The sequence below is a fragment of the Poecilia reticulata genome, linkage group LG19, assembly GCF_000633615.1.
Source record: "Poecilia reticulata strain Guanapo linkage group LG19, Guppy_female_1.0+MT, whole genome shotgun sequence".
NCBI lineage: Eukaryota > Metazoa > Chordata > Actinopteri > Cyprinodontiformes > Poeciliidae > Poecilia > Poecilia reticulata.
In genome coordinates this window covers 14,155,525-14,176,407 of record NC_024349.1, presented here as the reverse complement: position 1 = coordinate 14,176,407, position 20,883 = coordinate 14,155,525, and the positions used below count along the sequence as shown (strand labels likewise).

The 20,883-nt window shown below is 38.1% G+C and overlaps 1 protein-coding gene across 8 annotated transcripts in view; it reads left to right on the top strand.

Moving 5' to 3' along the window:
• Nucleotides 1–2,302: 2,302 nt before the first annotated feature.
• Nucleotides 2,303–20,883, top strand: part of srcin1b (SRC kinase signaling inhibitor 1b) — a 99,500-nt gene continuing 80,919 nt past the window's right edge. For 4 of the 8 annotated variants that reach the window (XM_017310821.1, XM_017310820.1, XM_017310819.1 and 1 more), the window contains exon 1: nt 2,303–2,471. In XM_017310821.1, the coding sequence (XP_017166310.1) occupies nt 2,390–2,471 (82 nt within the window). In that variant the 5' untranslated portion in view covers nt 2,303–2,389. Of the gene's footprint in view, nt 2,648–16,738; nt 16,970–20,883 lie in introns of those variants that run through there. The other 4 variants (XM_017310824.1, XM_017310825.1, XM_017310822.1 and 1 more) reach the window with 3 other exon arrangements.

The window sequence follows — 20,883 nt, the reverse complement described above, 5'->3', positions numbered from 1 at the left end:
GGTTGTTGCTGCACAGAACCCTACAGTTATCTTCATTAGCCCAGCTGCTGTCCACTGCCAATGTCCTCTCAGGTGACATGCAGCAGTTTACAAGGACATAGTCCTTTTGAAGTTCTTTGCACCTGTCTCTTCATCTGTTGCAGACTGTTGCTGGTGTTGTGCATGTGAGCTATGCGAGGTTAGAGTAAGTGCACATCAGCATCATCCTGATTCATTATTCACCTCCTCTGGCCAGATGGAGCAAGAGAGCAGCTGCTCCTCCTGACAGCAGTCAACACTGTGTCCATGAATGTGTAATTATCTCATCATCTGGCCGTCTTTTCTGTTTGCGCTCTGTATTTATTCCCTCTTTGCATTTCTTCTGTTCATCTGCTTTGCCTCATTCACTGAGACTTTTTCCCCTTCTTTTTTCACACTTAACTGTAAATATTCTGAAGTTTTATTGAAGGATACAAACAAAAATTGTTAAAAAGTTAAACAGACAGACTTTCTAAACGCATGTGGTGTTTTTCCCAATTTGAAACCTCCAATTATGTTTTTCTTACTTCTCCCTCTTTAGGATGCAATTTATGTCTTGCAGAGTTGGGAGTTGAAGTGCTTATTATCTCAGCACCTATAGAAGGATGAACAGAATAGTGCCTCAGACTGAACTTTTTAATGTGATTTTAGGGCAGAAAAAATAAGACTAGCTAAATGTTTTACTAATATATTCTTCTATTACCTTTAGTCTGCAATGTAGAGACAGTTGGCAGATTAAAGGCAAACTTTACAGAGGATATTTTTTCACAACAGAAATATCCACCCTCTCAAGTCCCAGTCAGTGCCATCTTTAATTTATTGCTTTATTTTATTTACCAGTAAGTCAGTTCAGGTCACCAAGCATCGTTCTGTCCACTTCACTTGCCTGTCAAAGTGCAGCATTGTGCTCATGTCTTATTTTTTTATTTATTTATTTTTTCGGTTTTGTTGCCCAACCATTTTCTTTCTTTTTGTCCTTGCTTTGTTTGGACGTTGGCATCTGTGTTTGTAGAGTTTAGAGAGCAAAATAGCTGGAAGTAATTAAATATTCATGGCTTTTTATTTGAAAATGTTTTTTTCATCGGGATTTCTGTGTAGTCTGGAAAATTTTGGAATTTGATTTAAGCCTTTTCCAGGTTGGGAGAAGTTTTTCTCTAGTTTATGCCAAAAAATGCATTTAATTCCCATTTATTTGTTGTTGTTCTGTTCGTCCATCCATTTACTTTGATCTGTTAATTCCTCTGTTATCCCTTCTTTAGTCCACCTATCCATTTGTTCAGTTTATCTTCCATTTATCCATTAATACTTTTTCCATTTATTCTTTAGTTCATCCTTCTATCAAGTCATATTTAAAAAAAAATTGGGTGTTCCAGTGAGGCTTGTTTGATTGAAAGTACCTTTTAAAAATGATCTTTAAGCAGGTAATTGACATACTTTTCACTAAACCCACATTTTACTGAAATAAATTCACCTTTTAATCATTTATTTAGTTGATTATGACTAATCATCTGTCCTGTTGTTCCTTTTTACGTCCGCCCATCTTTCGAGCAGATACAAATCTTTTTTCTATCTGTCCATTTTACCTTTTTAAGTTCTCTGGATATTATTTTGTAGGAACCTTGTATTTTTTATTTATTTTTTAACAAGAATCTTGTAGATGGGTCAGAATTCTTTTCTAAAATAAACTGTGACCGAATGATTCCTTACCTCTGCCCCTGTAGATCTCATTACCAGGTGTCATGGTGTGGACGACATACAGCTCCTCTGACCCTGAACAGTCATCGTGACAAGCCCTCTGTGTGTCATTAATTCATGGCCTTCAACTCTGGATTAAATTACAGTCGGCGCTAGGGCAGAAATTACTTTCAACAGTTTCTTTTTGAAGCAGGCAGACGCGCACCCTATTGGAGATTAGCTTAGTCTGCAGTGTTTCATCACACGTGCACAGTCAGCACCATTAAAGGTACCATGGAATTAGTAATTTATTACCGTCATTAGATTCGCATTTGTACGCAAGAAACATCTGCATCTTTTTTTTTTTCCCCGTGTGGACTTCCTTTTATAATTAAATAAATCGCAAAAAAGGCAACAAGTCCAAATAACGATGCCCCGAATACATGCTGCAGTGTGTTTTCCTAACAAAACCTTTGAGAACAAGAGTTAAATCCAATCTGTGTAATGACAAGATCAAAGGCAGCAGGGAGGAGGCGCAGGCCCTTTAAGAGAATCGGAACGGGGAGGGCTGTGCATTCATAAAAGATGAGTTTATTCAGTGGCCATGGTAAGACATGGTTAAAAGCGCCTCTGCACTCCAGCGTGCTCTCATCCCCATCACAGACGGAGCATCCCCGTCCTGCCGAGCGCTTCACACATGCTGACAAAGCTGCGCCAGAAGCTGGGATATGGATGCTCTCAGAGGAAAGGGATAAGCCTGGACCAAGAGAAGAAACAGAGTAAGAAGGAACAACAGTAGAGGAGTGCATGGACAGGATATTAGGCGTTGTAAGGAAAAAAGAAGATAAACTGGCGGTGCGGTAAAGGACAGTAAACTGTTTTATCAAGGCGGAGAATGGGCAATTCCTCCTTCCCAGGCATGTCCCCTCTCTCTCCGTCCATTCTGTAGTTGCAGGTATTTCTAACTTGAGTGCCTTTCTTTGACGTGCTGGGAAACTACCTCTGTTAACCACTGTTCCTCCTATTTAGCACGCCGTTGTCTATGCTTGCCAGACACCTTTGCATGTATTCTGAGGGTTAATTCAATGTGACTTTGCTGAGTGAAAGTATCTTTGTAGTAGAATCATCTGCAGCAGGGCACTCTGCAGTGCATGAATTTAAAAATTAGGGCAGAATCTTATAGCAAGTTCTTTTTCTTCCTCCACTGCTTTGGATGAGGATGAAGCTGAGTTACTCCACTCTAATCAGTTTTAAAGTACTGCAGTCTACCTGAAATGCTGGCAAAGTGTCTATAAAATGCGTTTCAGAGCGGATATCATCAGGACTGAGTATGTGAGGACGGGGGTGTGAGTGGTGGTGTGGGTTGTGTCTGGAGAGCCTGTTTACTGCCTGTGTGGATGGGAGACTGTTGATGTTCTGGCTCTCTGAGTCGACATCTGGGCTAGTGTGAAAGGGAGCTATTGATGGATTTTTCTAAAGGCTGCTGTTGGTTAGACAGGAAGAGATGGAAAATGCTGCAGCTAGAGATGGCTGAGTATTACTGCTGCGGTTTAGAAATACAGAGGCACACTTTTGTAGGCAGTCGGAAAAAATGCAAACACGGAAAGAAAATATATTTCCTCAAAAATGGTTTTATTAGATTTAGTGTATTCTTGTATTTTATGTGCAAAATTCAAATGCATGCATGCATGAACTGCTGTTTGGTCTTTTCTCAGATTTTACTGCACAGCCACAGCAATAAATTAATGCTTCATGTTAAGGTTTTCAGATTTTGTTTAGGCACGACTCTCTTAATGCCCCACCACAGAATGGAAGAAGTGTATCACCTTGGTCCTTTTCTTTTTGAACTGTTCTGATGTGAATGTGCTGGTGTGTTTGTGATGATTTTTTTCCCCTTCGATGACCCAGTTTCAAGCTTCAGCTGTTTAATAGCCACACATTTCACTTCAGATTACTTTTAATGGATAAAATGTGAGCAAATATTCATCAATATTTAGGCCTGAAAGTGACTAAAATTCAAAATTCCTTGCAGCCTTTTTCCAGTGATGTATTACATCACTGTGACTGCATGTTAGTGTTCATGTAGATACTGTCATTTTTATTTATTTATTTATTTATTTATTTATTTATTTTTATTGCTGAATAGCTCAAATTATTCTTTAATCATATTCAAATATATAGATATTCATTAACAAGCCCATGGAACTAACAGTGAAAAAATTTTCAAAGTCATATGCAGCAAAAGGCTTAATCAGTTTTTAGAGTTTGCAAACATCAGTTAAAAATGATTGTCACTATAAATCATTATTCTTGCATAGCTTGTACTGTAAATAAATTTTTTTGCAATATTAATTGCAAAAAACACCTTTTACATGGGTGCCAATAAACGTGGCGCTCACTTGTACATTGGGTGTAATTGAAAACTATCTTCAGATGGAAGGAGAAGAAGCCTTCCCTGTAGGTTGAGGTATTATCAGTCGTGTGGTTTAATCTCCCAGAAAAACGATCCTTATCTTAGCGATTTAAATTTAATTATAATGCATGAGCAGTCGAGCTGGTGCTGCCGCTGATTTTAGGGCTGGCTGAGGCTAAAATGGAGGCCAAACACTATCTTTAATCAGCGCTGATTTACATGATACCCTCCACCCCTTCCCTGCTCGCTGCACAAATCTGTCAGAAGATGAAGGGTCTTATCTCTCAGAAGTATTGGTGGATATGGTGTTTAAAAATGCATTTGTTGTAAAATTCAGCATTGTCGATATCAGAGCCGTCACATTTTACATTCTCTTTCGCTCAGAAATCGCTGAGAGGATTAAATATGAAGCTTGTGGTTTAAACAGCCACTTCTCTTGAACATTTCAAACTTATCTCTTTCTGCCTCATGAGTGCATGAGTCATGTCAGCTCCTTGACACGGCGGCACCCTCCTTACCTTCCCTGGAGGGTGTGTGTGAGGGGCGGACGAGCAGGAGGTGGCGGTTAACAAAGCTTTCACAAATCTCCAGTGACTGAGGAGCAGAAGCAAAGGAAGAGTGACTTGTTAGAGGATCTGTCAAGAGAGCCGAGGAGCAGTGGTTTTCCCATGTCAGCCTGATCAAACATCTGGAAGGAAAGATGAAAGATGAATGGCAGACCGAGGAAACTGCTGAGTAAATGATGCCGAGTTTATGGGACTGATTGATGCAGTCGCCACTGGCTGGGGAGAACTGATTCTGGAATATCTTTTTTTTTTAATTTAATGTCTGAGTTCTCAATGTTGCATCTTTTCCTTTTATCTTAGGCATGCCTATTCTAAGCCTTTGGTGCCAAGGAGAGACGTTTTGTTTTTGGATTCAGAAGATATCATTAGTCTACTAAATTGTGGAAGCAAAAACTTGGAGAAAAGCGGCTTCCCTACGAAAAATGCAGCGTCTTCCAATCTCATAAATCTTTTGTACTTTCTTAATGCTTTTCATCTTGTATGAGGAAATATATGCAGTGGTGAGAAGAAAGCAAACTCTTTCTGTAATGATTCAGCTTAAGTAGTAGCTGATCCTGTTTTATTTTTTAATGGACGCTATTGAATATTGCTGACCAGTGATCTGCCAATGTGTGCCTTTTGGCAGGATTCTGACACTCACTGAAAACTCCTGCATTAACAATGGTTATTTGCATAAAAGGAAACTTTTTGTTAATATGCATGAATAAAAACATGCACGGTAATTATGCTTGACTAATCATGCTGGACTGATGCAAACCAGGTCAGATGCATTCGAATGTTTTTTTGTCTGAAATGTGATTTATTGTCATTAGTGTGGTTTATCGTGAGGAATGAGTAGATAATAGAAATCATAAATGAAGTACAGCAAATTAATAATAATAAAGATGCATCTGCATAATTTAGCACACATTAGGTCCTTATTGGGCTTCCCTTTTTTGAACTCTGTGCTTTTTTTTTTTTTTGCCAAAAGCTATTTAGGGAGAGAGTCATTCAGCCTTGAACTCCTTTACAATAGTGTCAGCAGGATTTCTGAAAGGATTTTCTTGCAATTTAATGGCTTCAATAGTTTTAAAAACTGCTTTGGTGAATGTAAAGTGGTATGAAAGTGTTTGCACACTTCCTATATATTTTTTTCTGAAAAAGCAAAAAAATATATATAAGAAGTAAAGAAGGGGGGCGGGACGCTTCTTCACAACCCTGTATAAAAAATAAAAATTGGTAACATCTAGTTAACTGAACTGTGGCTTTAAATTGAGGCATTCATGTATCTTAGGATGTTTTATTAAAGGGAATTGAACTAAGAACAATGAAAGAATCCTATGGTGTGGAAGATGTATTGAGGGTTTATGGTTAACAGGGATGTGAGTTGAAAGCATTGATTTGTCATTCTGTTAGCCATCATTTGTGGGCATCAAAAGTCTCGCACAATACTAAGATCATTGTCGAATACCAAGATATTTGTGGTAACTGACCAATGTTTTCCTAATACTACTGGGTGAATAAAAATTAGCATTTGTTTCTGGCACATTGTCTTAAGATTGTTTTTTTCTTTTAAATCAGAAGTCACAACAACTTCCAAATTGCTTTGTATGAGGACTGTATGTTTTGTGTCTGTATGCTGCACGCATCAGTAGAGTTTAGTAGTTGCACTGGTTGACTGTCTGCTTTTTTTGTAACAATGTATTTCAAAGTGCTCTAAAGTGTAGCCGTACTCCAATCCAGGTGAATAAAATATCTTTAGATGCTCTGTAAGGGTTAAGTATAAAGTGCTGCTGCTCCACTGCCATGTGTGAGCAGCCGACTGTAGGACCTCTTTAAAAAAAGACTCCTGAATGCACTACAGGGTTATGTTTGCATTCAGGAGTCTAGGTTATGTTTGTTTTCCCTTGTTTACCATTAAGATGCAGGCTTGACGTGGCATTTCACCTGCTTATGTTAATGTGCAAAAGCTCCAATCCATTTGACTTAATCATGCTTAATTGCGTAGATAATGTTAATAACCAGACAGAGACATTCACAATGCATATATATTTCTTTATTGCTGATCTCTTCTGCTCAGTGCTGGGTGTTCATGCTACTGGGCAATTGCACAGAATAGCACTGCAGTTGTGCTGAGTGAAATGAGCATATCTGACCTGCAAAAGAAAATTATCCATACAGCATTTCACCTCTTCACAACACAACACTGAAGTATAATGTGTTTATAGAAGATCTGATCCAAAATTATCCAGTGGTGTTGGGAATTTGAAAGGATCACAGAACCAATAGTTGTCTAGAAATGGATGGGAATCATGATCTAATTATTTGAAGAAAAAAAAAAGTCACAACCCAAGACTAGTAGATATCGGATGAATGAGAGAGAAATAATCCATTTTGGTCCACCATGAAAAAAAAAGACGACTGTGTCAACTATGTTATTTCACTTAGCCTTTTCAAAATTAAAATCTTGGTCCCAATCATGCTGTAATGAGGTTTTTGCTGCAGCCTGGAAATCCTGTTGACTTCGTGTTGAGAAAAATCTGTTTCTTTTCTTTGTCTGAGTCGCACTTAAAAGGTTTCTTTGAAGCAGATCTGAAGTTCCCTGTTGTGAATATTGTTTTGAAGATTCCCAGCACGTTGTCTCCCCGAGCCAATCAACGTTTCAGGCTGCAGCGTTCAGATTTCCACATTTCAGTTGGCTGTGGGTAAGTCTGGGAGCAGGAGGTTTCTTTTCGTACAGGCGCTCGGCAATTCGCCGTCATTTTCATCATTCTTTTGTAGTCCTGTGAAAGAAGTTTCTGGGACATTTATAAACATGTTTTTCTCCACCACAGAAGGCAAAAACCTTTCATAGGCTTTGTTGCAGCCATCAGTCTGTGAAGGGAGGTGTTGGGAATTGTCTCGGGAATGTGCATTTTGAAGTGTGCGAGGTTACTTCAAGGTCTTTCTACTGTTGCCGCATATCGAGGTACTTTCACTGTTCTGAGATGTTTAACTTCACATTTTATTTAGAGTGGATGATTGTTTTTCTTTTGGTTTCTTATTTTTTTACATTTTAAGATATTTTTTACTCCAATAGAGGGCAACCTTCAGATGGCATTAATGTCACCAAGCCTCAGGAAGCAGAAAATATTCTGCCCTGACATACTTCTGCAGGTAAAGACTTTGTGTAAATAAACACCTTCAGTGTGTATTTTACATTTGTGGAAACCACAAACTCTCTTCCTGAAAGCCAAATCCTATTTGCTAAATCACCAGGATTGTAATTCAAGGATTAGGGCTCCTGTTTTTAAACCAGTTACCTCCAAATAGACTGGAAGTGTGACAGAGTCTCTCTACTGCTACAGTGGCTTGCAAAAGTGATTATACTTGTTGACCTTTTCTGTTTACGTTTATATTCAAACACGTATTTATGGGATGAAACGGTATTATGAAGCAATTTTGGGTTTTGTTAGTGGTGGCTCTTTCTTGTATGTGAAAGAAGTATCTTGAAGCTTCAGGTCTATTCCAAGAAATCGGATTATGTGATATAAAAAAAAAAATTGCTTTTGTTCCCCTGGAAACTGTAATGGTAACAGAGACTACATACTGGAAGGTGATCTGAGCAGACATTGAAATATTGACTCAAATAAATCATCCTGTGCCATTCTTTACACCCAGATTGTCTTCTTAATTGCAGATTTTCTCATTATGCTTTATCATCTGGTCTGTTGGCCTGAAACACATTGTGGTTTTAGTTAATTATGTACAACTTGCTGCCTTTGTAAACTAAATTTGTTTGTGCAAAAGATGAGGAAGATTTGGGATATGCAAACATTGTGATGAATGTTGGGATGACAGTGTAACTTAATCTTAACTAAAGATCATTGTGGTCTTATTGGTTTTGGGTTTGTTGAAAACATGGGCTCCTGTTAGTAGCTAAATCATTCTATTTATCTTCGTCCCAACAACATAGTTTTAAGAAAAAAGTTGTATGTGGAAATATCTTCTGTTTTTAATCAAGTTTTAGTTTACATTTAAGTTTTATAATCCCATCCTAAAGCAATTTCTGATAAAATAAACATCACAAAGTCTATAACCAACTTTCAGTGCAGATGTCATTATGGAGGAAAACCACTTTTTTAAGGAAAATATAAACTCATTAGATTCATAAAATTATCATTATCTAAAATAGTCTTTTCAGACTGTGGACACAAAACCAGAGCTTGATTTTTAAAACCTGGCAGCAAATTGTGGCTGACATAAAGTTATAGATGAAGCACCAATCAGGAGTTAAGTTTTAATCAAAAACTTTGATATGCATCAGTTAAAAATGCCTTGATCTTGACCTCAATCCAATGTCGGGGATTGGATCAGGAAATCCCTCGTCTCTACATTTATTTGCATCTTGAATTCCACGAATCTTTTTGACAAGATTTTCTACTAATCTTTTGAAAATCAGGCTTCTGTGATTAAAATCTTCAGGACCGACCCAAAAATTCTCTTGAGGTTTTAAGGTCAGGGCAAATGTGTGATTCTTCCTGAAGCAATCTTTGACAGTTTGAGCCAAATGAATCCTGGCGTCGACATTTAATGTTTGATCATTGCTCAAAAGCCTCACATGAATTAAAGAAGAAGCCACTCGCTACCTTGGTTCAGATGAAATGGGTTGCTGCCATCTAAGACATGTTGATCACAGCTGAACATTTTTGTTTATTTAATGCTCTTCCCCAAATGCTTTCAAAGAAGTGTTGAATTTAAACTGAAATACAGATTGTTTTTCGCAGAGTATAGTTAAGATGTATAATTACAGTAATTTGCCGTCTTGAAACGATGAAAATATCTTCAGAAATTTGACATTAAATCATAGGCAATAATCTTCAACCCATACTGACATCTTCAAAAATGAAATAAACAAAACCACACCATATGAAGCAAGCAACACTTGAGAATGTTTCCTGCTGCATTGCATCACCTGTTTTTCCAGCACTGTGCAGTGGTTGAGTCCTTGATGACCAGCAGTATTGGATCTGTAAAGTTCCGTCTTGCTTCATAGTTTGGGATCTCCCATTTCATTTTTTTTCTTAACCAGATCTTCTTTTCACCAAGTGACAGGTATATACTGTAGGTGGATGAGCGCAGCACGCATGCTGTAATGGCTTAGATCTATGCCTGATCACGTGGCATAAGCTTTCACTGTGATCCTTAAAAAGAAAACGAACTGCTCCACAACACTATCGATTAAATTGACAGTAAACAGCATGCGACAAGTTGCTCCTCTGGTGATTAGAGGGAAGGAACAAATGACAGGGCTCAGATGAAGGGTCCGTTCTTTGGAGTAGCAGAGTGTCTGAAAAGAAGAAGTGATGTGGAAATTATGGAAATGAGAAATGAATGTATTACAGGGGATGGGTTTCACTTAGGCTTATTGCAACGCTGTTGTTGGAGGAAGTGCAACAATTTGGATGGGTCAGTTTATATTGACTTTGACAGCGAGTATCTTTGTATAAGTCCCTTTTTCTAGTGTGAATTATATCAAGATATTTTTTTGACAACCCTATTTAAAACTCTGGGGAAATTGACAAGGTGTGGACACATTTATTCAGGACAAGTGAACTTCTAAATTTGATATTAATAAATTTCTAACAAATTGTCTCGTGGTATTTAGCAAATATAAAATAACTGATAAATCTGAGTCACTTAAAACAACTTTAAATTACGAAAAAAAAACATTTTATTTGGTTTTATGTAAACTTCTGGTTTCAACTGTAAGTACTAACAAGTTTCACTAACATTTCTCTTCAACTTAGATATTGCTTATGAATTAAGATGTAATTAGCTGTAGTCCTTCAGAAAGCTCTTTTCCCAAAGGTTCAAAAGTAAAACGACAAGAAAAGTTGATCAATCATGCTTTCTGCTTCTTTGTTCATATTTTTATGTTCTGTCTTGTTTCCCAAAGCCTATAGCTAAGTTCACTAAAGTGAACGTAGTTAAAAACATTCACTTTTCTATCTGCATGGAGTAAATCAATAAAGATAATCCATGATTAATAAGTTCCCTCAAGGGAACACGATGCCAGGTTTCACAGTTTCATATTTCCTTTGTCATAATGTCATGAAGTGAAATACATTGCAAATTGTATTTTAAGAAATATCAAGTATGTTAAAATAAGGAAAATGTAGAATGTGATGTTGCAGATCACTGGTGCTGTTTTAGATGCCCGACTTCATTCTTTCAGGTTTCAAACCTTTTTCATGCTGTTAAATGTTACTCCTTCAGGTAAAGAACAAAGTTTCTCAGTTACCTTAAAATCCTCAGAACCTGTTTCATTATCAGTTTTCTTTTTCTTCAGTTTTTAATGTCAAGTGTGAGTGTTTTTAAACGTAGTTTCTTTTCGGTGAACGATGAAACGTTGTAAACACCAATTCTTGCTGTAAATGTTTCATTTATGAGATGACTTATGCCAAAGTGAAGTAAGATGAGTGTTGCAGCCTCAGCTGCATGTCATGAATAATGATCTTCACTTTGACTTTTTCAGCACTTGGATTGACCGTTTTATTTAAAAAAAAAATGTAAATCTTTAACTTTGCATAAGCAGAAAGTCCTTCAACTCTGCTAAGGAGCATGACCATTATAACTTATAAAGGGATTAGAATGGTTAGCATACTCCTTTTTTAAAGTGGATATGGTCTCCTACTCCTTTAGGTGCTTGTGCAAACCGAAAATACAAAAGGTGATCCTGCTCTGCTTTATTTTCTGAAAGCAGATTCAAGGGTAATTTACATCTATGCAGACAGTTGCATTGCATAAAAAAAACAAAACCACCTGCAGGATCTCTATATCTCGCATTTCTGAGTCTAAGATCAATTACCCCAGTTTAACCATTTAATATTCTACATTACAGAACAAATTTCAGCCCCATAAAAATGATCTGAAGCTACATGATTGTGATGTTGCTGATGTAATTAACACATTTCCCTACATTTATTTGTTTTAATTTACATGATCGTGATTCCCCTCCACTCCCCATCGATAGAAATAATAAGTTTACTGACAGGCACACAATAGACAATTTCTTATTTTCAGGTTGGGCTAAATTAACTTTGTCTTGACGTTATCGAGAACAAATTCACTTTACAAAACATTTGTTACTTCAAAACTAACTACAATTAACTATTGAGGGGGAAAAAGCTAGACTTGTTCCCAGCTTGACAAATATTCTTACTTAAAAGATACAAATAACTGCTCTGTTAGTTTATACTGGTTGAGTGTAAATGTCAGAAGTCAGCAGTTTTTCCCCCTGACCGATTTGTCTCTGGGGTTACAGCAGTTTGAGAAGTGGAAGAAAGTAATTGTGCATTTTATTGTTCTGTTGTTTTTGTTCAGTTCAGAAGTTTAATTCACTGTCTGGGATTTCTTTTTATGAAGTTAGATGCCTTTCCTCTTGGTAATTCTAGCACAAGTTGCATTAAAAAGGTGAGGATCTGTTGTACTTTGTGGTAAGTAACATTATCCTAAACAGTAATGCTTGTGGTTCATATTTAATTATTGAAGTTATCTTGAAATGGTGAAGTAGCCATTTTCTACAGTTACATCTGCAAATTGGGGAATTTCATGCTGGTTTTATTTCAGCTACATGCCTCAAGGTTTGATTTTGTTGTTTTTTTTACTAACAAGTTAATCTTTATCTTACTCTGAGCTTTTTTTTTTGTCCAGCTGTGTAGCACAAACAGGAAGTTGCTCAGCTTACTTCCTGTAAGATATTAAGTGATTAGTTTTACTGATCAGCAGATTCCTTAAGTAAACTGGACGTCGACTTTCCTTGCAGTTGCTTACAAATATAGAAAATGCTGAAGGTGATTGTTCTGTTTTGTGCTCAAAGCAGTTTGTGATATTTTTAGCTGTGCTATCAGTTTTGGCAAAGAGGCAGAATGTCCTACCGCGGTCCAAATGCAGTATGAATTCAGTACAATTTAAAATGTTAACAATGTTAACATGTTTTATGTCCAATTCACTATACACAAAAAACAAACTTATTTTAGATCTGATTATCTGCAATGTAACTAAAAAAAATACTAAACCAAAATAATTCAGTCATATAGTCCAATATTCTGGATTCCCTAAAGTCTGATTCCCTCTTAAATATAATTTAGTACAGTCAACTCAAACCTTAAGCTTGCATATAAGTAGATACAGCCAATCTATACACCCCTGTCAAGAAGCCAGGTTTATATGTTAAAAATATAAGACACTAGATAAATCACATAAGAACTTTTTCCAGCTTTAATGTATCCTGCAACCTCTCAAGTCAGCATTTTCAGTTGGATTCAGGACTAGGTTTTTATTTTGTTACATTTCGTGGTAAGCAATCTTGCAATTAATACCCCTGTTCACTGTTGTATGGATAGGAATATTAAGACTTGTGCTCGTCTACCTACAAGAATTCAGTAGGAACCTGGTTGTAGATGTATACGTATATATTTTTAAAGATTTTCTTATTTCCCTTTTGAATATTTTAAGCACTGCTGAAATAAATGCTATAGGACAGGAGGGAGGCACAGGAGTGGCGCAGTAGCATGGATAATCCTCGGAAATGTTATTCAGCCTTAAACACACTGGAGAGTCATGTTGTGAACATTCTTCCAATTTGATTATGGAACGGCAAGATACAAGATGAGACCCTGAATGTAATTTATTATAGAAATAAATTATGTTGCCATCTTTCATTGATTTTTATTTTTGCATCTCTGGTTTGTCAGTCTGGTTGCAGCTTGTTTTAGCCTTTTACACAAAAGTCCTGTAAAGGAGAAGTGCAGCCTGGCGTGTTGGTGTGTGTAATGGCTAAATGCATCCATGGTCCATTACCTCACTGCTGTACGTACTGGATCTTAGTGGCAACAGAACTCTACCGATTCACCTGAAAAGCATTTTTAGAGTCCCTCACCAAGGCAGTAAAGTGACTGTGGAGTGCAGTAAAATGGCTTATAGCTGCAGGCTTTTAGTGACACCAAGGTTTCCTTACTTTAGAATAAGGTTATAGCACGAAAGGAAAGGATTGAAGGAAAACTTAAGCTACTTTCTGATTAATTGAGCTAATCATCTGATCATTTTTTTCAGGAGATCAGTTGATCCTTAACTACAGGAATGAAGTAGACACCAACGTCACTGCTAAAGTAATGGATTTGAAACACTGAATTCCACACCCTCGATCCTAACAGACATGCACTATAAAAGACAGGAGCACATAAAATGACAAATGCAGTAAATAGAACTCGGTTGCATTTGGTGTGCACTGATGCATATGAACTATGATACACCATGTTTTGGACAAAGCCAACTTAATTCCATATTTTGGAAGAATTTTGGAAACTTCTGGGGAGCAACAAAGGATGCATTTCTAATTTCAGTTGATATGCTTCATTCAGACCAGTCTGTCTACTTGTATGTTCATTTCTATTAATAAATTCCCATCATAGGGAGACACTTGACTCAAATATATTGATACCTGCAGCGGTTCATTTCTATAGTGGCCTCATGTTATCAGGCAGCTGATAAATTAGTTGTATAACACTGTTCGATGCTTTGAAATGAATCCTATTGGATCAGAATGTTGTCACGACGCTGAAAGACGGGGAAGAAGAAATGTCTGCAAACACAGAGTGTTGGGAAAACATGCCTATAATCCGCTGCCATGAAATCTGCAAACAGTCAAATCTTAGGATTTGTCAGACTACAAACCACACACATACTGTGCCTTCATATGGTGTTGGATGTCATTTCTTTGTGCAGCTCCCACTTTTCTCTGCAGCCTTTAAACAAGGATTTCATAAGGGTGACATGTCTTGCCTATCCTCCATATTTCTGCCACTCGAGCCCCCACCCTACCCGCCCTCAGCCTATCAGAGGCTTTCTGCAACAATATGGGCTTTTTTTCTTCCTCTTCCTTCCATCTCTGTCTACACAATCTGATTGTAGCTGCGTTGAAAGTAGCATTTTCTTCCTATCACAACATCACTTGTTCTTATTTCCTTCTACCCTCCCACCCCTCTTTTTTTTTCCTGCTCTGTCCACTAAGCAGAAAATGGGTCCAGGCGCCGTTTCAGGCTGTTTATTTATATATATATATATATATTCTGCTATCTATCTTTATAATTGACCAGTGAGGGGAAATGTGACTGTGATCAGTGTGATGCTAATACATTCTGCCAATTTGACACACTCATAATCCAGCAAGCTTGAGTTTCCAGCCTACAGCCATCACAGGGAGGAGAGTGTGTGTTGTCGTTGGTGCATCGTAGCATCATGGATACACAGAGGAGTGGGAGGGTGGGGGAAACACTCGAGCTAAAATGGGACTCTGGAGTGTTTGAGTGGGAGCAGAGAAAGAGGAAATTGGTCTTAACATGCACAGACACATGCTATAAAGTGAGAGACGTATGGATGGAGGGAGAACGTAACCAAACAGCAGTTGTTCTGTGTGCTGCTGTTTGCTCTGGTTGTGAGAGTAAAATACACCTGGAGGACGAGTAGCAAAGAGGATCGACTGATTTCTGGCAGGAAGGTGAATTTGCTGATGACAAAAATTCCAGGATATAGAAAGTATGACAGAGGGTCTGTATTTTATTTTAATTTTTTTTATGTGAACATTCAAACAAGTAATTACACCCTGACATATTACTACTTGTTGCTTTTTTTTGTTACCCCTATAGGAATTACGTCAACCTAAATTTGTCAAAAATAGCATCATTAGATACAAAATGCAGTTAAATGATTACTACTATTAATGAAAATTAGCTTTAAAACCAATGGGAGACTTAGGAAAAAAATAATGCTAGTAGTAACATCTGGCTGTTGAACAGCCGGATGATACTCATAAATGGTGTGTGGATCGTATGATGCAATAAGTGCTGCCCTTGCAGTGTTGTGAAATGCATATTTTTTGATGCGGTTAAAATAAACTTTTTATTGAGAAAAGTGAGTTTTTTAAATATTGGTTTTTCTATCAAGTATTTTTGCACTTTCAATTTGTGCAATTTTTATGCTTAATGAAAATGCAGCTGAAGATGAGTTGAAAGTATGGACTGTAAAAGTTGACATAATGGATAAAGAAGTTGATGTTATCAGGATGCATCTTTTAAGGCTATTTTAATGGGAGGTGAGCTCTGGGGCACAAATAAAACGTGCTAGAATACGTACATTTCGCTTTTGTTCTTGGAACTCCTTGAAATCCCTCAGAAGTAGTGTTTCACTTCAGGGAGAGATATCTGGGTTTTGCTCTGGGACTTGTTCCCATGCAACCTGATCTCTGATGAGCAGAAATTGATAAGTGGATGGACAGGAATGCATATCAAGCGACTATGTGACAAGTCATAAATGGTGTGTGGGATTTATTCCTCATCCATAAAACAAAAAAACCAAACTGTTTATTTCCAGTTCAGCTTAAAGAATTACTGCTTTTCTTCCACACACCCCACTATGCTGAGATTACCTTATGCTTTCTAATTTGCTTCCTAAATGAGATAAACTGCGGAGTCTATGTGACAATGTATAAAATGTCAGAAATGAGATTATTACATAAGGTTGGCAACTATAAGCAGTCCTTCTGTCTCTTAGCACATGCAGCACACAGCCTCCTCAGATACGCTGCCAGACGTTTCCAGATGGGATGAAGGATTGTCTGAGTCACTCTGAACATTTGCATAGCGCTTTGGAAAGCGTTGCCAGAAACGAGAGCACAAAACTTCAAATGTCGACGAAGTCGCTGCGCAAACAGGCATGACTAAAACATGGTGTCAGCACTGAAAACACAGGTTTCCTCACATCCTTAGTTAATATGAGGAAACTTGCAAAATGGTACAGGTTGTGTGATTACTCAGAGGAGTCACTGCGACACAAGTGCACACAATGGTTTCATTAGCGCCACAGTGGAAGAGGAGGGAAAACTGTGGTAGCTCTCGTTAAAGGGAGAACCGCTCTCTGCAGCTCTGGTTTCTATCTTCTGCAAGGTGGAGGTTTGGGGAGGCTAATTCTGCTTGGGGCACATGTGCAGAGTGGAGATACAGCGCGAGAGGGAAGTGGAGGGAGAGATAGAGCTGGTTCATTTTCAGCTCGTCCCCGTAGACTGTGGAACGGATTATACTCGCAGAGAGAGAGGGAGGGAGATGCATAGGCACTGTCTTAGCACACACTGAATACCCTGCCTCCAATCCTCTACACTGCACCGTGCACTCACTCCGCTCTCTTTCCTCCATCACATACTACTGTGCAGACACAAACACACCACTGCCATGTAGAATCTCGGCCAGAAGGGGACACCAACCTGCCCGGGACCAGGAGCCAGGTATGCCTCATCCATCTATTCATCGGTTCATACTTGCTTCTGTTCATTTCTGCTTAAAAAAAAATCACCAGGCACTTGGTGATTTCCTTTTTCTTTTCTTTTTTTTTGGGTCGTCGCTTTAGTGATCCAGCACTTCGCCCTCTGCAGAATATTCTTGTTGTCTGCATGCACCAAGATTATACTGCTTCTTTGCACAGCCCCCAGAGAACCCCCCCGCCCCCCCCAAAAAAAAAAGATAGGAGGGGAAGAGAAGAGCCAGAAAGTAGGAATTAAAGGAGGGGTTGGGGGTGAGAGGACAGGGAATGTAGCGTAAAAGCCATGCAGCAGCGGTCGTCATGTTGGGAAAAGAAAGTATGCAGCTGGCGGTCAGCTAAGTTAGGCCAACCTTCAAGTGGATAGGTGTGCTCCCTCTCTGATTTAACAGTATGTAGGGCACAGCTACCAGAGACCTTTCTGATCAAAACCCCACTTTTAAGAGGTACATTTATCTCCCCCAAACTCTTTACATATTCCCTCCTGAGAGCGTTATTAATAATCATACATTCTCAATGTTCCCAGGGGAACTGCTGCAGTTACTTGAAATGCAAATGGGCGAGCGAACTGATTATTCACTCTTGTGAAATTAATTTGTATTTGTTACAGAATCTGCTCGCAGGGGGGAAATCAGTGCGGCTCTGCTCTCTGCTGGTGACACGGGCTTTTAGTGGAATCTCACTGCTGATCTGAAAGTTTTTTTTTTTTTTTTTTTGGAATTTGTCAAGTTTGTGCACAAAATCCAATGAGGGCAACTCTTGAGACTCCCCAGTTAGATTTGAGCTTTCAGAAGTGGATATCCCACTCTGTATTTTTTTTTTATTTTATTTTGGTGACTCAGAATAAGCAGCTTCACATTTCACTTTGATGCTGGTTTGATATTTGCACTCCAAAGACTGCAGGGGCCTTTTCTCTTTCTGGAACACATTGGAATAAAGTTGTCGCTGCCTGGAGAGAAAAAGCAAAGCGAGTGAGGTTTTAATCTGAGTCATTGCTGATGCTTTGCTTCTGATTTCTTTGATCTGTCGCTTACAAAAAGTCGGGGCCCTCTGATAGAGCGGCAAAATCCGGAGCTAATCCCACTGTTCTGTTGAAGCCTTGAACGCCTTTCTGTGCTGTGGTTTATTTAGACTTAAAATGACTGCAAGTCTGCTGATGCGTACTGTTTTGAAAATATATCTAATTTATAGATTTTTTTTTTATTTCCCCATCCTTTTCCCCATTCTGTATTACTTGCAGTGAACTAATTTACGATGTCGAGGATTGTTACAAATTCACATGCATAGACCCGTTTATGGTATACATACCATAAACGGGTCTACATTTTAAAAGCCTTTTTTTTTTTAAACTGCAAAAATTTAAGAGCCTGTCATGTGTTAGGTTATACTGGAGTATTTAATAACAGCCATATTGCTTTAAATATCATAATTAAGATTTATGGCAGCTATTGGAAATAAAATAGTTTGTCACATGTGGAATAATTAAATTGTAACAGTATTATGTCAAATAAGTGATTCACAGAAAGGTAAAAAAATACATATAGAATACTGTAGAGTTTGGCAAATTTACAACATAAGAGAAATGTTACCATGCAGTTATAAAACTGCATGGTATCAAACTGCATTGTTTAACTTGGCACACATCAATGTTTCAGAACATTATTAATAGAGAAAACCCCCTTTTATGATCCTGTGTGAACAAGTGAACATACTAACTGGTTGGGCCATTCTTGGCTGCATCAACTGCAATCGAGCGTTTGCAGTAACTTGCAACCAGTTCTTTACAGTATCATGGAGGAGTCTTGGTCCATTCATCTTTGCAGGATTGGTGTAATTCAGCCACACTGGATAGTTTTTGAACATGAACAACTTGTTTATGGTCGTGCCTCAGCATCTTGATAGCATTCAGCTAAGGCTTTTGACTTGACCACTCCAAAATCTTTTTGTTTTTCTTCAGCCATCCAGAGGTGGACTTGCTGGTTTGTTTTGGATCATTGCCCTTCTGCAGAACCCACATTTTTTTCAGCTTAAGGACAAGACCAAATGGCCAGACCTTCTCCTTCAGGATTTTTTGGTCAACAGCAGAATTCATGGTTGAAAAATTGAGATGGGCCTTAATGATCTTTTTGCTTAGCAGTGGTTTTCGTCTTGAAACGACCATGTATTGCGTCTGTTTTTGCCCGGTCTTTTTCTGGTGGCCTTTGGCCCTAACTGAGGCAATTGAGGTTTGAAAAGAACAAATGAGAAGAACATGCAAAAGTGGTGGCGGATATTTAGGAGATGTTGAAATAAAATGTAGATACACATTTTCTTTCTGCACTTCCTTCATGCTTATCTTGCTTATTGTTGCAGTCTGGTAAAGATGTCACCTGAGCTGGATGGTTCAGAACAGCAGATACACTGAAATAAAACCTGGGTGGTATTGTTGGTTTGTATCACAATGGAGGAAAGAGGAGTTCAGACTGTATGCTACAGAGATTACAGATGCACAGGTACAGATTCAGCTCGAATGCTCAGATGAAAAGTTAGTTTCCTGTTATGACCAATTGCTACAATTACAACGAATCAGTTCTTGAATCAGTTCTTGGCTGAAAAAGCCAAACTCTGTTTCCTGATGTTCAAAGAAAATTCTGCCTGAATGCAAAACGGCACCAGCTGTTGGAAGGAAAAACTTTCCTTTAAAAATGCATTTTTAGCCGTTGCTGGGAGCAACAGACGCAGCAGGAAGGGATTGACTGATGCACGGTTGGAAATAAGAAGAAAATGTATAGAACCCCTCCAACTTTCAGCTTACAGATAAAACTTACTGCATTAATATGATTACTTAAAAATGGTATATAATCTCCCTACTATGAGTTTAATATTTTACTGATGCTGTATAACTTCTCAACTGACATGAGCATACATAGCTTCTATCCAACTAAATGATCCTAGTGCAAACTTACTAAAAAAATACTAATGTCTGGTTTAATGTCAGTATAAGCACTCGCCACTTTTACTATGGTATGGCAAAAATATTTTTTGGGGACAGATTACCCAAAAGTGAGCAAGCTTTAGAAATTGAACATTGCTAACTTTGAATTTTTTTCCCTCAGTAACAACCTCCATAGCAGAATGTGGTCTTGTTAGCATAACTTGCCGGTTCTTAGCTATTTTAGTGATCAGAAACGTTTTTTTGTTTTTTTTTGTTTCTGTAGTCGAGATTTGAAAACTTTCCTCTTCTGGGGCCTCGAGTATAAAGCGTGTGTACGCACAAAAAATGTGCATCGCCATATGTTGCACACAACTCGGCACGTATGAAAATGAACGTAGCGTGAAAGTTTGCGTAAATATACGCTACCTTGTGCGGCAGCCACGCAAACTTTCTCTGTGGACAGTAACGAACTACAAAGAGTCAAAACTCGCCTAAACACACTGAAACTCGACTCCATTCAGTGTCATTTAGAAGCATCGAACATGATGTTCTTTTCGTGATTTTATCATTTTATTGTTTAAACGTAAGCGATGAAACTGAACAACATTTATTCTTAGACAACATAATACGCTTACAAAATAAAATAAAAATAAAGGATGTGAAAAGCTCACTCGAATATAAATGGTACATTTCCTAAGTTTTTGTCTCATAAAGATGTAGCTGTTTTCAATCTGAGCAGCTCAACAAACCTGCTACACTGAAGGAACCAGGGGCCCTCAAGAACCAAATGATGCCAGACCAACACATGGCATCACACTATCAGCATTTATGGGTCCACCTTAGTGATTTTATTTATCCAATTGGTTTAAACTATAGTGGGACATATGTGAAGAAAAAGGAAAAAGAGGCAAACTCCTGGAGTACAGCCAAGTCACCAGGGCACGGCCTCCTGTTAAACGTGTTGTGAT